This window comes from Trachymyrmex cornetzi, unplaced genomic scaffold (genome assembly GCF_001594075.2).
Source record: "Trachymyrmex cornetzi isolate Tcor2-1 unplaced genomic scaffold, Tcor1.1 scaffold117, whole genome shotgun sequence".
NCBI lineage: Eukaryota > Metazoa > Arthropoda > Insecta > Hymenoptera > Formicidae > Trachymyrmex > Trachymyrmex cornetzi.
The window spans coordinates 1,667,151-1,678,491 of NW_017295730.1; the positions used below are offsets into that span (position 1 = coordinate 1,667,151).

Consider the following 11,341-nt stretch of genomic DNA (forward strand, 5'->3'; position numbering starts at 1 on the left):
CGGGCGAGAAGGGAGACCTCCAGCAACGAACAGCGACAACTGGCGAGAGGTGGCAACGGTCCTTGTGATCCGATCGCTAAAGATATCCTCTGCAGATAACGGCATCGTATAGAGAGGCGTCTCGAAAAACTTTATTAGCCCGTCTCTACCAATGTTTAATTTTACAAATTTCGATTCAATTAACTCTTTAGCTTTTCTTAATTCTAATCTTACAAATTCGTTAAACTTATCATCTTTTTTTTTTAATATTCTTAGGGTCGGTTCCACCAATGTAAGATATTAACTTTAATCTCGGATAAATTTACTCTTTATGTTTTTTTAATTATGAGAATGAGAAAAAGATAAAGAGTAAGTTAAAGCGAAATTAAAGTTAATCTTACATTGATAGAACCGGCTCTAAAAATTAAAAAAAAGATGACAAGTTGAATGAAGATTAAAGCTCTACATTGATAGAAATGGACACTAAACTCTTAAGTCAAACTTCGAAGCAAAATTAAAAAAAAAAAGAGAAGAGAGAGTTTAATGACATCGCTTATATTTCGTTGTCGGGAAGATATAAATGTAGAGATTTCATGAAATTGCTTTGTGACCAGATATTAATGTATTTAATTCATGAGAGATGTATTAAAACTCTTTATTTTTATTTATAAACTTAAAATAAAAACAATTCATTATTTACAACGATGATTTTTACTTGAAGTCCTTCATAGCGGGGGTCAGAGTCATCAGAAAAGTCTCCATCCGTTTTTTCTCGGCTTCCGTTGGCAATTTTGACCATAACTGTTCCAGCTTCTTTTCCTGGTGTTTCTAAGAGAAATAGAGGAACGACAATATTTTTCTTCCTCAACTAGGCACAAGTGAAATAGGTGAATGTTGCAAATCTTACTCTAATAAAGAGAAAACAGTGTTTCAGAGTCGCTCCAATATACAGAATCTTCGTTTTGACTAGTCGCCCACCTACGTCGTTTATCAGCGGAATAGCATGCAATGCATATTTGTGAGGCCCATGTCTCAGTCTTATTATTGCTATTTTCGTTTGTACGTTACAGTATTTTGCTACAGCAAAAAACGAACTTGTATTAGGCTTAAAAATAGGCCGGAATCCAAAGTCCATTCTTAATCTCAAGTAAAATTTCAGGTTGTCCAAATTTATATGTTAAACACAATAACAAAAAGTATCTCACTAAACCATGTGGAAATACATCATGGATCAAGAAAGAATTTTTTAGATTTAGAGAGGAAGAGAGTTATTATGTAATTTTCCAATAGATTAAATATCATTTGGTCTCTCTCTTTATAAGGTCTTTATAGAATTCTTTCTTAATCCATGATATATTTCCATATGATTTATGAGATATTTTTTGTTATTGTATTTTAATGCCGAATGCGAAAAATTGTGTATTGCAGGGCACAGGTGGGATTGAACTCGGATCTACAGATCACGAGCCAATCGCACTGAGCGACGAGCCACTCGCCCAGTGAGAAATGACAATGAAATCGATGTCGATTCCATTATCATTTTTCACTGGGCGGTGACTATAATATGGGCATTAAGATGCTAATATGGCTCTCTGATTGGTTCATGCACTAGTTTAAGACTATCTCGAATCTTGAGCAACGTCTATGGACTTCTCTTTAAAATTACAAATTTATCTGTAATATCCATAATATCCAACACTAAATTACCATCGAAGCCGTCCTTTATCGCTGCAACTCCAACATCCCCATACAGTTGTTGCACCTTCAATTTAATTGCATTAGACACATGCGTACTCTTCCATGCCGCCTGCTTGTCATCACTGTCGTTATGTGGCTTTATTGTGAAAACGACGTATCTAAGCAAATGTAATAACAGAATTGACAGGATACGGTTATAAGCCAAGTTGGAAACAATTGACAATTTCAATATAAGTTCAACCATGAGTTCGAGTCACCTGTTTTTAAAGCGGACCATGTTTCAGGTTATCCCAACAACAGTACTGACAGTCGCAAACGCATTCCACTTCTAGTTTAACATTCACCGGAATTCTGAAAGTCTATGCTGTCCCGTTAGTCCAGAGAAAAGTCCAGAGTGATAAACGTTATTTCCACGGGAACGAAAATGAACGCAAACTGTACGAAGCGGACGCAAATGCAAATTCACGGACTCCAGCGTCTCCAGCTACACGTGCGTCTAGCGCGTACTCAGGTACGGTTAGGTCTTATTGGTATCAAGCGCACGGCTTGGTACGGTACACGTGCGTGCACGCGTGTATACAGCAAGGGCTAATATGCAACAGTTTTCGCACAACGACCGTGCAGGGCATTTTTCATATCCATCATGCATCATGCATCTGTGTCTCCTTGCCGGAGAGTACGTCGAATGACATCGCGATGTTACGTTACATCACCGTGACGTCGATTAAAGTGACTGTCAATACTTTCACCAAGTATGTAACAACAGTTGCTTATTTAAATATGTAAATATAACTGCGAAACGTGGCAGTTGCAAGTCGTAGGAGCGCGCAGTGATTGTAAGGTCAAGATAATTTAGGGAAAGATATTCCTATATACTTCTGAACTTCAAATAATTATCATTATGTTGCAAGCAGTGCAATAGTTTTGCGTAATAATTTTGCTCCTGAGATATTCTGTTATTTGAAGTGTTAATTACACCATATGTCGCATGTGTACGTTTTGTTAATTGCTGTTAAAAGCTATTCTGTAGTTGCCGATGAGCCACAAGAAGCAAGTAAATTATGTTCTACTTGTGTTCATCAATGCAGCATTTGTGTGTATACTGTTGGATTAAAGAAATGTTAGCTGATAACATTACACTATTTCAAGTCTTTATTTACTCCATATCTGCTTCGTAATTAATGTTATCTCAGGGTCATGTCATCTTAAAAATATATGTTGATGATTAACACATGCAGTATGATTGGCTGATGGTTGTTTCTTCCTTACAGTTCATGTCTAAGCTGGATACGAAGCATTTAGTCGATTCTGCTCGACGCGAGATTGCAGATGCAATCTGTCCACAGCTGCGACGAACATGGATTTCTTCGTAGGTGTGGACGTGGGGACAGGAAGTGTCCGAGCGGCTTTGGTTACTTCAAGTGGGAAGATAAAGAGAGTGGCTACATGCCCGCTCGAGATATTTCAGCCCGCACCAAACTTTTATGAACAATCATCTGATAATATTTGGAGTGCCGTTTGCCACGTTGTTAAGGTAAAATTAGATTTTTGCAGCAGCACATATAGTTATACCGGTTTAATATCAGATCTGAGATTGTAATTTTATTCCAGTCAGTTGTTGCTGATATCTCTGCAGAGGATGTTAAAGGAATTGGATTTGATGCTACTTGCTCAATGGTGGCTATAGATGAAGCAGGTTTACCAATAACAGTTAGTCCTACAGGTACAAAGAAAAGGCAGTGGCTATTTCTTTCTTATTTCAACTTTGTATCGAATTCATGTAACAGTAATAATATAATATTATTGCGATATAGAAAATTAATGTATTAATTGTTTAGGACAAGAGAAACAAAATGTTATACTGTGGATGGATCACAGAGCGCACGAGGAAGCTGACTTTATTAACTCTATGGGTCACGATATATTGCAATATGTAGGCGGCAAAGTTTCTCTCGAGATGCAAACACCGAAGATGCTGTGGCTCAAAAAGAATTTGCCTGCCTCCTGGAACTCTGCCGCGCTACTGTTTGACCTACCAGACTTCTTAACGTGGAAAGCCACTGAATCGGAATCCCGGTATGAATCCTCAATGCTTAAATTCTTTAGTAAGTGAAAAAGTAAGCAGAGAAGTTAAATCCTTCATTTTGGTTTTAGATCATTGTGTTCGTTAGTGTGTAAGTGGAACTATAGCGCTAATCCTATTGGTAAGAACGGATGGGACGAGGATTTCTTTGAACAGCTCAATTTACGAGACTTGAAAAAAGATAATTGGAGAAAAATAGGTATATTAATAAGTAGACTGCGGAACTTTATGCAAAATACTTAACTGAATATTAACTATCGGACAGTTTTAGCAGTCAATCGTTGTTCGTTAAAGAGTTATTAAAAGATGAATTAAAAAGATTGAGATTGCCATCTGTAAATTTACAAAATTGCAAAATATGCATTTTATGCAAAACATTCAGTTAAGTATTTTGCATAAACTTCCGCAGTCTATTAATAAGTCATTCAAATTGTAAACTATTCAGTTAATTTCAATATTGTGAAACAAAAGTCGTGTTCAGCAGAATGTTTATTTTGCAACTATTGAAGGTTTTGTTTGTTGAGATAGGACTATTTCTCTAGATCTAAAAGTATAATCCAATCAGTGTGAAGAAAACTTTCAATAACTGTAAAATAAACATTCTTGAACGCGGTTATTATGATATTTTGAATATATAAGACACGAGAATTTTATGGTTGAATTTTTATTTTACCTTAATAAAGATTAATATTAATGTTAAGGGAACGATATAAGAGTACCTGGTGATGCAATTGAATCTGGGTTGTCGACGAAAGCTGCGGCAGAATTGGGATTATTAAAAGGAACACCAGTTGGGGCCTCACTGATTGACGCACACGCCGGTGGTCTCGGAATGATTGGATGTTATGCGTCAGATGTGTCCCCGAATTTCTCCAAACGATTGGGTGCGCAAGATACTGTTTACGATATGCGTTGCTCAGCCAAAAAGGAAAAGAATATAATATAAAGTATGTTGTAATTTTTAGCTTTGATATGCGGCACTTCAACTTGTCATATGATAGTGAATGAGAATAAGATATTTGTAAATGGTGTTTGGGGCCCGTACTACAGCGCGATGGTGCCTGGTTTTTGGCTCAATGAGGGAGGTCAAAGTGCTACCGGAAAGCTGCTTGATCACGTCATTGATACGCATCCCGCGACGCCGGGAATCCTGATGACTTTGAGCGGCAATAAGTGAGTTCGTCAAAACGAGATTGTAAACGAATATGTACGAAAACGAATTTATTTCAGACATATTCAACAATACTTATCCGAATTGTTGCACGTTATGGCTGAGCAGAAGAATCTGCAGAACGTGTCATATCTGACTAAGGATATACATGTATGGCCGGATTTTCATGGTAATCGTTCGCCTCTCGCTGATCCAACATTGAAAGGAATGGTATTGAAACATATGTTCTTTTTTGAATCTTATATTGATATAAAAAGATGGATATATATATAATTTTATATTATGTGTATATTATTTATCTATATCTTAGGTATCTGGATTATCTTTATCTGTGGATCAAGAAAATCTAGCGTTATTATACTTGGCAGCAGTACAGGCACTAACGGTATGTTAAGAGCAAATTAAAAACAGCTCTAACTCATTAAAAGCCATAGTGCAAAGAGTTTTATCTAAATCAGTTGTCTTCACTATTTCATACATTCTATGTGAAAATGCAAGAATATTTTTTAAAACTAATATACTTAAGGGGTTACACCACAGTAGAAATTTCAAAAAATCGATTTTTTTTATTGGCTTAAAAAATCCTTTGAATCCTCTAGAATAAGAGACAAACGGTTTTATATCTGCCAGAAATCGTTTTCATTGAAATTTCGAGCTCTTTCTCGACCCCTCCCGACTGCTCCGAAACGACTACCTGCGGTAAATACGATGCCTGCTTGTCGGGTACAGCATTATGTCTTACCATTCGATTTCTAACTTCTCTAATACACTAATAGATATCGTTAGAAACATTTTCAAGCATTTTGAACACAAAGTACGTTAGTACAGCGTCCTTTGATGTTGAGAGAAGACGTAAATTTTGCGTGGAAGTTATTCGAAATCACGATTTTCTTTTGCAGTGCTAATTTTTCACACGTTATTTGTAGCCTTGACATTTATGTGAGTTACAATGAGTGAAAAGAAAGTGTATGCAAGCCATAAAGGCTCAAAAATATCGTATCAGACGCGGCGACGGAGCAACGTGACGAAACGACGACCGTTGAACAGATATGAAGCGGAGGAAGATTCGGCCGGTGTCAGTGCTTCGGCAAAGAAATTGAAAGTGGATACTGACGATATCGATATACAAAGTGAATTTGGTTACCGAATTATAAACTTTTTTGCCGTTTTTTCTGCCATTTCGGAATATGTAAAGTGCAAAACGTGCAACTCTGATATACGATTTCTCGAATCAGGTACGCGGGGTTTAGGCTTCAAAATAATCGTCTGTTGCCCGAATTGTCCAAAAGTTGAAATCCCGAGTTGTCCATTCATACGAAATGGATATGAAATTAACCGTAGGATTGTACTAACAATGCGACTATTAGGAGTGGGGCTAGCTGGAATAATGAAATTCTGCGCATTTATGGAATTGCCACGGCCTATATTTCAAAGTTGTTACGACCGTGCAGTAGATATTATTTTCATCGCAACGAAAGCCGTGCGAGACTGTAGTATGAAAAAGACAGCAGAAGATGAGAAGAAGAAAAGTGAAGAAAATGGATTGCATACAGGAATAACTGTATCTGGTGATGGTTCCTGGAGAAAACAAGGATTTTCGTCTCTTTTCGGGATCACATCATTGATCGGATGGTTTACAGAGAAAATTGTTGACATTGAAGTGAAATCGAAATACTGTAAAGCTTGCGAGCACTGGAAAAATAAATTAGATACTACTGAGTATGAAGAATGGCTCGAAACTCATGCCGATCAATGTCAGTCGAACCATGAAGGCTCATCGGGTAAAATGGAGGTAGATGCTGTCATTGAGATGTTTCAACGTTCCGAAGCTTTACACGGATAGAAATACGCAAATTATATAGGTGATGGTGACAGTAAAACTTTCAAGGGGATATTGGATGCAAAACCGTATGAAAATTTTGAAGTGTCAAAAAAAGAATGTATTGATCATGTACAAAAACGAATGGGCACTCGGTTGAGAAATTTGAGAAAAAAACAAAAAATCTTGGAGGAAAAGGAAAATTAACTATGAAATTAATTGATCAGTTAACAATTTATTATGGCTTGGCCATTCGACGGAATTCAAACTCGTTGGAAAATATGAGAAACGAAATCTGGGCGACATTATTGCATAAAATGTCAACTGACGAAAATCCACAGCACGAAAAATGTTCAAAGTCTTGGTGCGAATGGAAGAAGGCGCAAGCAACGGGTTCCTTAGACTCCTTTCATCATAAGCCGGCACTATCGAACGAAGTTTTTGAAGCCATCAGACCAATCTACGAGGATTTGAGCCGTGACGAGTTGCTGAATCGTTGCTTGGGAGGCTATACGCAGAACAGCAACGAAAGTTTCAATTCTACAGTCTGGCACTTGGCTCCTAAAAATTATTCAAGCGGAAAGAAAATATTACAAATAGCAAGTGACATTGCTGTTTGTAATTTTAATGATGGACTGATAAACGTTTTAAGAATAATGAAAGTGATGGACATGAACATTGGACCACAATCCTACAACTTTTGCTTAGAGGCGGACGCTACTCGAATACAACGCGCGGAGCGCTCTTTGACGGACGCAGCAAAAGAGGCTCGCTCTGGCATAAAAGCGTCCAGGAAAGAAAAGGAGGAGGAGTTTAGCAACCTGGAAGGTCAGCTTTACGGTGCTGGAATAGCAGATTAAAGGTAAACAATTTTTAATAATCAAATTTTTTATTTTATCATGTTCGAAACACGAGTCAAAACTTTAAACGCGTTTTTCTCGAAACACGTTTTTTCAAATCGGCACGCAGCATAACTCAAACAATTTTCTATTTTTTCACTCCAAATTAATATCACATCTTTAAAACAACATTCCGCATAGAAATACGTAGCCGATTTTCGATAAGTTAATATTTCAAATTTTTAGGTACAAATAAGTGCCCGTTTTTTTGGTAGTAAAATGAAATTTTTTTTCAAATGCTCGTCAATTTAACAAAAATGAATATTTTCAAAATTCCCTACGTATTTCTATAGCTATACTAATGTAATTTAAGAAAAAATTTTTTATTTTGTTCCAGATTAATTTTTGCTGCACTTCTACTGCGTGCCGCGGAGCCCCTCCAAAAAAAACCGTTCCGCAGAAACGGCTGTTGGGCAGCCATTTTGTAATAATTTTTAATAAACAAAATTTTTTTTAAAACTTCAAAACATGCTTAACAACATCCTTAAAAAGAATTACCATTTTACTTTTCCTTCCACTTAAAAAAAAATCGCAAAAAAACGTTAAATTTTCGCTCTCTACTGTGGTGTAACCCCTTAAAAATTAGACACTGAAGTGATTTTTGTTAGATAAAATCATCTTATTCACAATAAGGTAATATATTTTCTAATTAACATTATATTAATTTTCAGTACGGTACGAAGCATATAATTGAAGTTTTATCGGCGGCCGGCCATAATATAGAGAGTATACTAGTTTGCGGTGGACTCAGTCAAAATCCACTGTTTATCCAAATACAAGCCGATGTGTTGGCGTTACCGGTACTTTGCCCCGTGGAACGAGAATCGGTTTTGGTAGGCGCGGCGATCCTTGGAGCATGTGCTACGAGAAAATATTCTATACACGAGACTATTCAGAGAATGGCGGGATCGGCGAATATAGTGAAACCAACGAGCGAATGTTACAAGTAAGCAAACGATTAATAAATGCAAAAGATAGGAAAACAGGTAAACAAATATTGCATTTTTCTATAAAATTCTGATGGAATACAAATTAATTTTAAAGAAAACATTATTATATTATTATTAACAATATTAAGTGATTGTTTCTATATTATTATTTGATATTTATTTAAAAAAGATATATTAAAAAAAATTTTTCGTATATTTCATATATCTTTTAATTTCAGATATCATCTTCGAAAATATCGCGTATTCAAGAAAATGGTTCAAGACCAGCAAGAATACAGGATATTAATGAGCGAAGAATTATAGCCTATTCTTCCGTCCCTTATTTAAACAGATTAACAATAGACTGTGTTTAGTAAATCTTTTTATAATTGGGAGTTTGAGTGAAGAAAAATAGTCTACGAATATTTGATATTCAGGAGGAACCTCTGAGGCCTCGAGAAATGAATTTAATTTTATAGAAAGATTTGGATTGAGCTTCCTACAAAGAAATAATATTCCGCTGAAAAATATCGGTATTGCATCTGAAATATCATTTGCTCTAATAATATGTAAAAATAATTACTTACTGTGACATTAATGACGTCAATGGCAGTAATAGTTATGTGCGTAGTTTGCTACGTCGTTTTACAATGAAATCATTAAGAATCTAGAACTGATATTATTTATGGTATAATGCTGATTTTTAATGTTTCAAAATAATGTTTTGCGGCGATGAATATTCCTTGCAGTCTAATTCATCTTGTGGTCTGAAAAAAATAGTACCCTTGTTATTATATATTTTTATATTCATTTAATTTTGGATCTCTACATTTTGAACCTCTATTGTAGTGCAAAAGTAGAAAAATATATGGGAAAATATTCATTTATATATCGAAAATATTCATTTATGTACAACTATTACCACACAGATTTTTCATCTGCATTATATTTTGTATTGTATGAATAGATATTTCTCTTACAAATTATATTCTTTTAATAAATCTTTTAAAAAAACATAAGTTACTTCCATGATTTTCAAGTCACAAATTAATATCGCCTTCAGTGACATAAAGATGAAACATTAAAAGAAAAGGGATTGGGAATTTAACTGGGAATCAAGCGGTTTCTACGTAGCGATTGCGTGCTATTTATAATAAAACGGCTACAAAAAGGCACGAATCTATTTATATATAGCATCTATCAATGGGTAAATCGCGGTTTTAGACATTTTGCATAACATTTATGTACATATTTTGCTCTATTTGTCAAACAGCCTGTATTCAAAACATATTTAAAACAATGTATGAAATACTTATATTAGGTTGACAGCCTCCTGTAGTACAATTTGAGCAAAAACACTGTGCTTCACTATTACATCATTATTCGTCATTCGCACTGATCGTATCACTAAATGTTGTCTACTTTCATTCTTACGTACCAAATAAATATATAGTCCTCCGATCGTCGTCGAATTAAGTACATTACTTAATTGTTACTCTTTCTTACATACAAGTATTAACGTATACTTTGCGCTCTAATTTCTAGAACTTACTATAATAATTCGCTAATTTCCTATCTTCCTCATTCGAATTAATTTTTCTTCTTTTTCGGATTTGTCTCATAATATACTAATCTCGTTAGCTTTATCTTATAAATGCTGACTTACAGAATATATCGTGAAATGCAGAAATTGGAGATAAACATATTTAAATATTTTGCAGAGTTAGAAATAAATCCATGTCTTGTGAAACTATCGATCTCAATACGTACTCGTTAATGAAATATCATTATTTTTATCCCGGTATTTAATACGTTATATTCTGCATAATTAAATCTAATTCGTGATTTAATTATATCGGAGGTCTTCTATCCAGCTGTTCTATAAATACGCGTATTTTTGCTAATTGTATTGACTAGATTTTAATACTTAGGAACTAGCGAATGTTGCTATTTCTATACTTATTCGTCATTGTCATACTATACATTACATTAAAGACAAATGCACAATTGGATTGTTAATAAAGGCGAAGCGATTATTGAGCGTGGTGTATAAAAAAATTTAGAAATTTTACATGTGCCAATTAAATATAAAATACAAATTTTTTAATCATAAAAATTCAAATTATAATAAAATTTATAAATTGTTTTACTTATAAACCACGATCTAATGTACGTGATATTATATGTGCAGATGAAAATGGATTAAATTTTCATTGTAAAGTAAAAAGGTTCATTTTAATTATATATAAATTACTTAAAAATTAATTAAAATTATAAATTTTGATACAATTAAAACAGCAATTTCAAAAATTTTAAGATACATTTCCTACAATATGGCCAACGCGAATAAATTTTTGTCTGATAATTTTTTTAATCACTTTGCCCTTTCGTTGTATAATGGTTACCGCGTTCATGGTTACATTTCGCTTAAATTTACCAAAATACAAAGAGAGAGATACATTAATAATTGCACTATCGTGTTAACCTACGAGATTAAAAATGGAAAGTCAAAAGTAATAGTAACGAAGAAAATCGATAAATGTTTTAATATTAGCATTCGGTTCAACCAAATACGACAATGTTAAATTAATTTTACTTTATTCGCCAACAAGAACTAATTTGACGTTGACCTAAAAAAACTATATATAAAGTTTTCTCTTCATTTTCGCCATATTATTTTATTATATATGTGTTTCTATATATATATAATAAAATAATATAGTATAGTTATATATAGGTATAGGTATGGTATAGGTATATATA

General features: G+C 34.4%; 2 protein-coding genes across 6 annotated transcripts; one reads left to right on the top strand and one right to left on the bottom strand.

Moving 5' to 3' along the window:
* Positions 1–9: 9 nt before the first annotated feature.
* Positions 10–2,016, bottom strand: Pop5 (POP5 ribonuclease P/MRP subunit). Its single transcript, XM_018514795.1, has 5 exons — positions 1,935–2,016; positions 1,687–1,835; positions 887–1,056; positions 695–807; positions 10–89 (listed from the first exon to the last, which is right to left on the bottom strand). The coding sequence occupies exons 1-5, from the start codon at positions 1,952–1,954 to the stop codon at positions 77–79; spliced, it is 465 nt and encodes a 154-aa protein (XP_018370297.1). The 5' UTR covers positions 1,955–2,016; the 3' UTR covers positions 10–76.
* A 123-nt stretch (positions 2,017–2,139) lies between these two features.
* LOC108765866 (FGGY carbohydrate kinase domain-containing protein) lies at positions 2,140–9,392 on the top strand. Of its 5 annotated transcripts, none has more exons than XM_018514762.1 (11): positions 2,140–2,188; positions 2,949–3,211; positions 3,289–3,400; positions 3,516–3,753; positions 3,832–3,959; positions 4,462–4,644; positions 4,726–4,933; positions 4,991–5,141; positions 5,242–5,316; positions 8,321–8,595; positions 8,818–9,392. In XM_018514762.1, the coding sequence occupies exons 2-11, from the start codon at positions 3,035–3,037 to the stop codon at positions 8,900–8,902; spliced, it is 1,632 nt and encodes a 543-aa protein (XP_018370264.1). In that variant the 5' UTR covers positions 2,140–2,188; positions 2,949–3,034; the 3' UTR covers positions 8,903–9,392. The 5 variants fall into 5 exon arrangements, with proteins under 5 accessions (XP_018370264.1, XP_018370247.1, XP_018370240.1 ...); XM_018514745.1 differs by lacking the exon at positions 2,140–2,188 and adding an exon at positions 2,205–2,459; XM_018514738.1 differs by lacking the exon at positions 2,140–2,188 and adding an exon at positions 2,205–2,429.
* Positions 9,393–11,341: the final 1,949 nt, after the last annotated feature.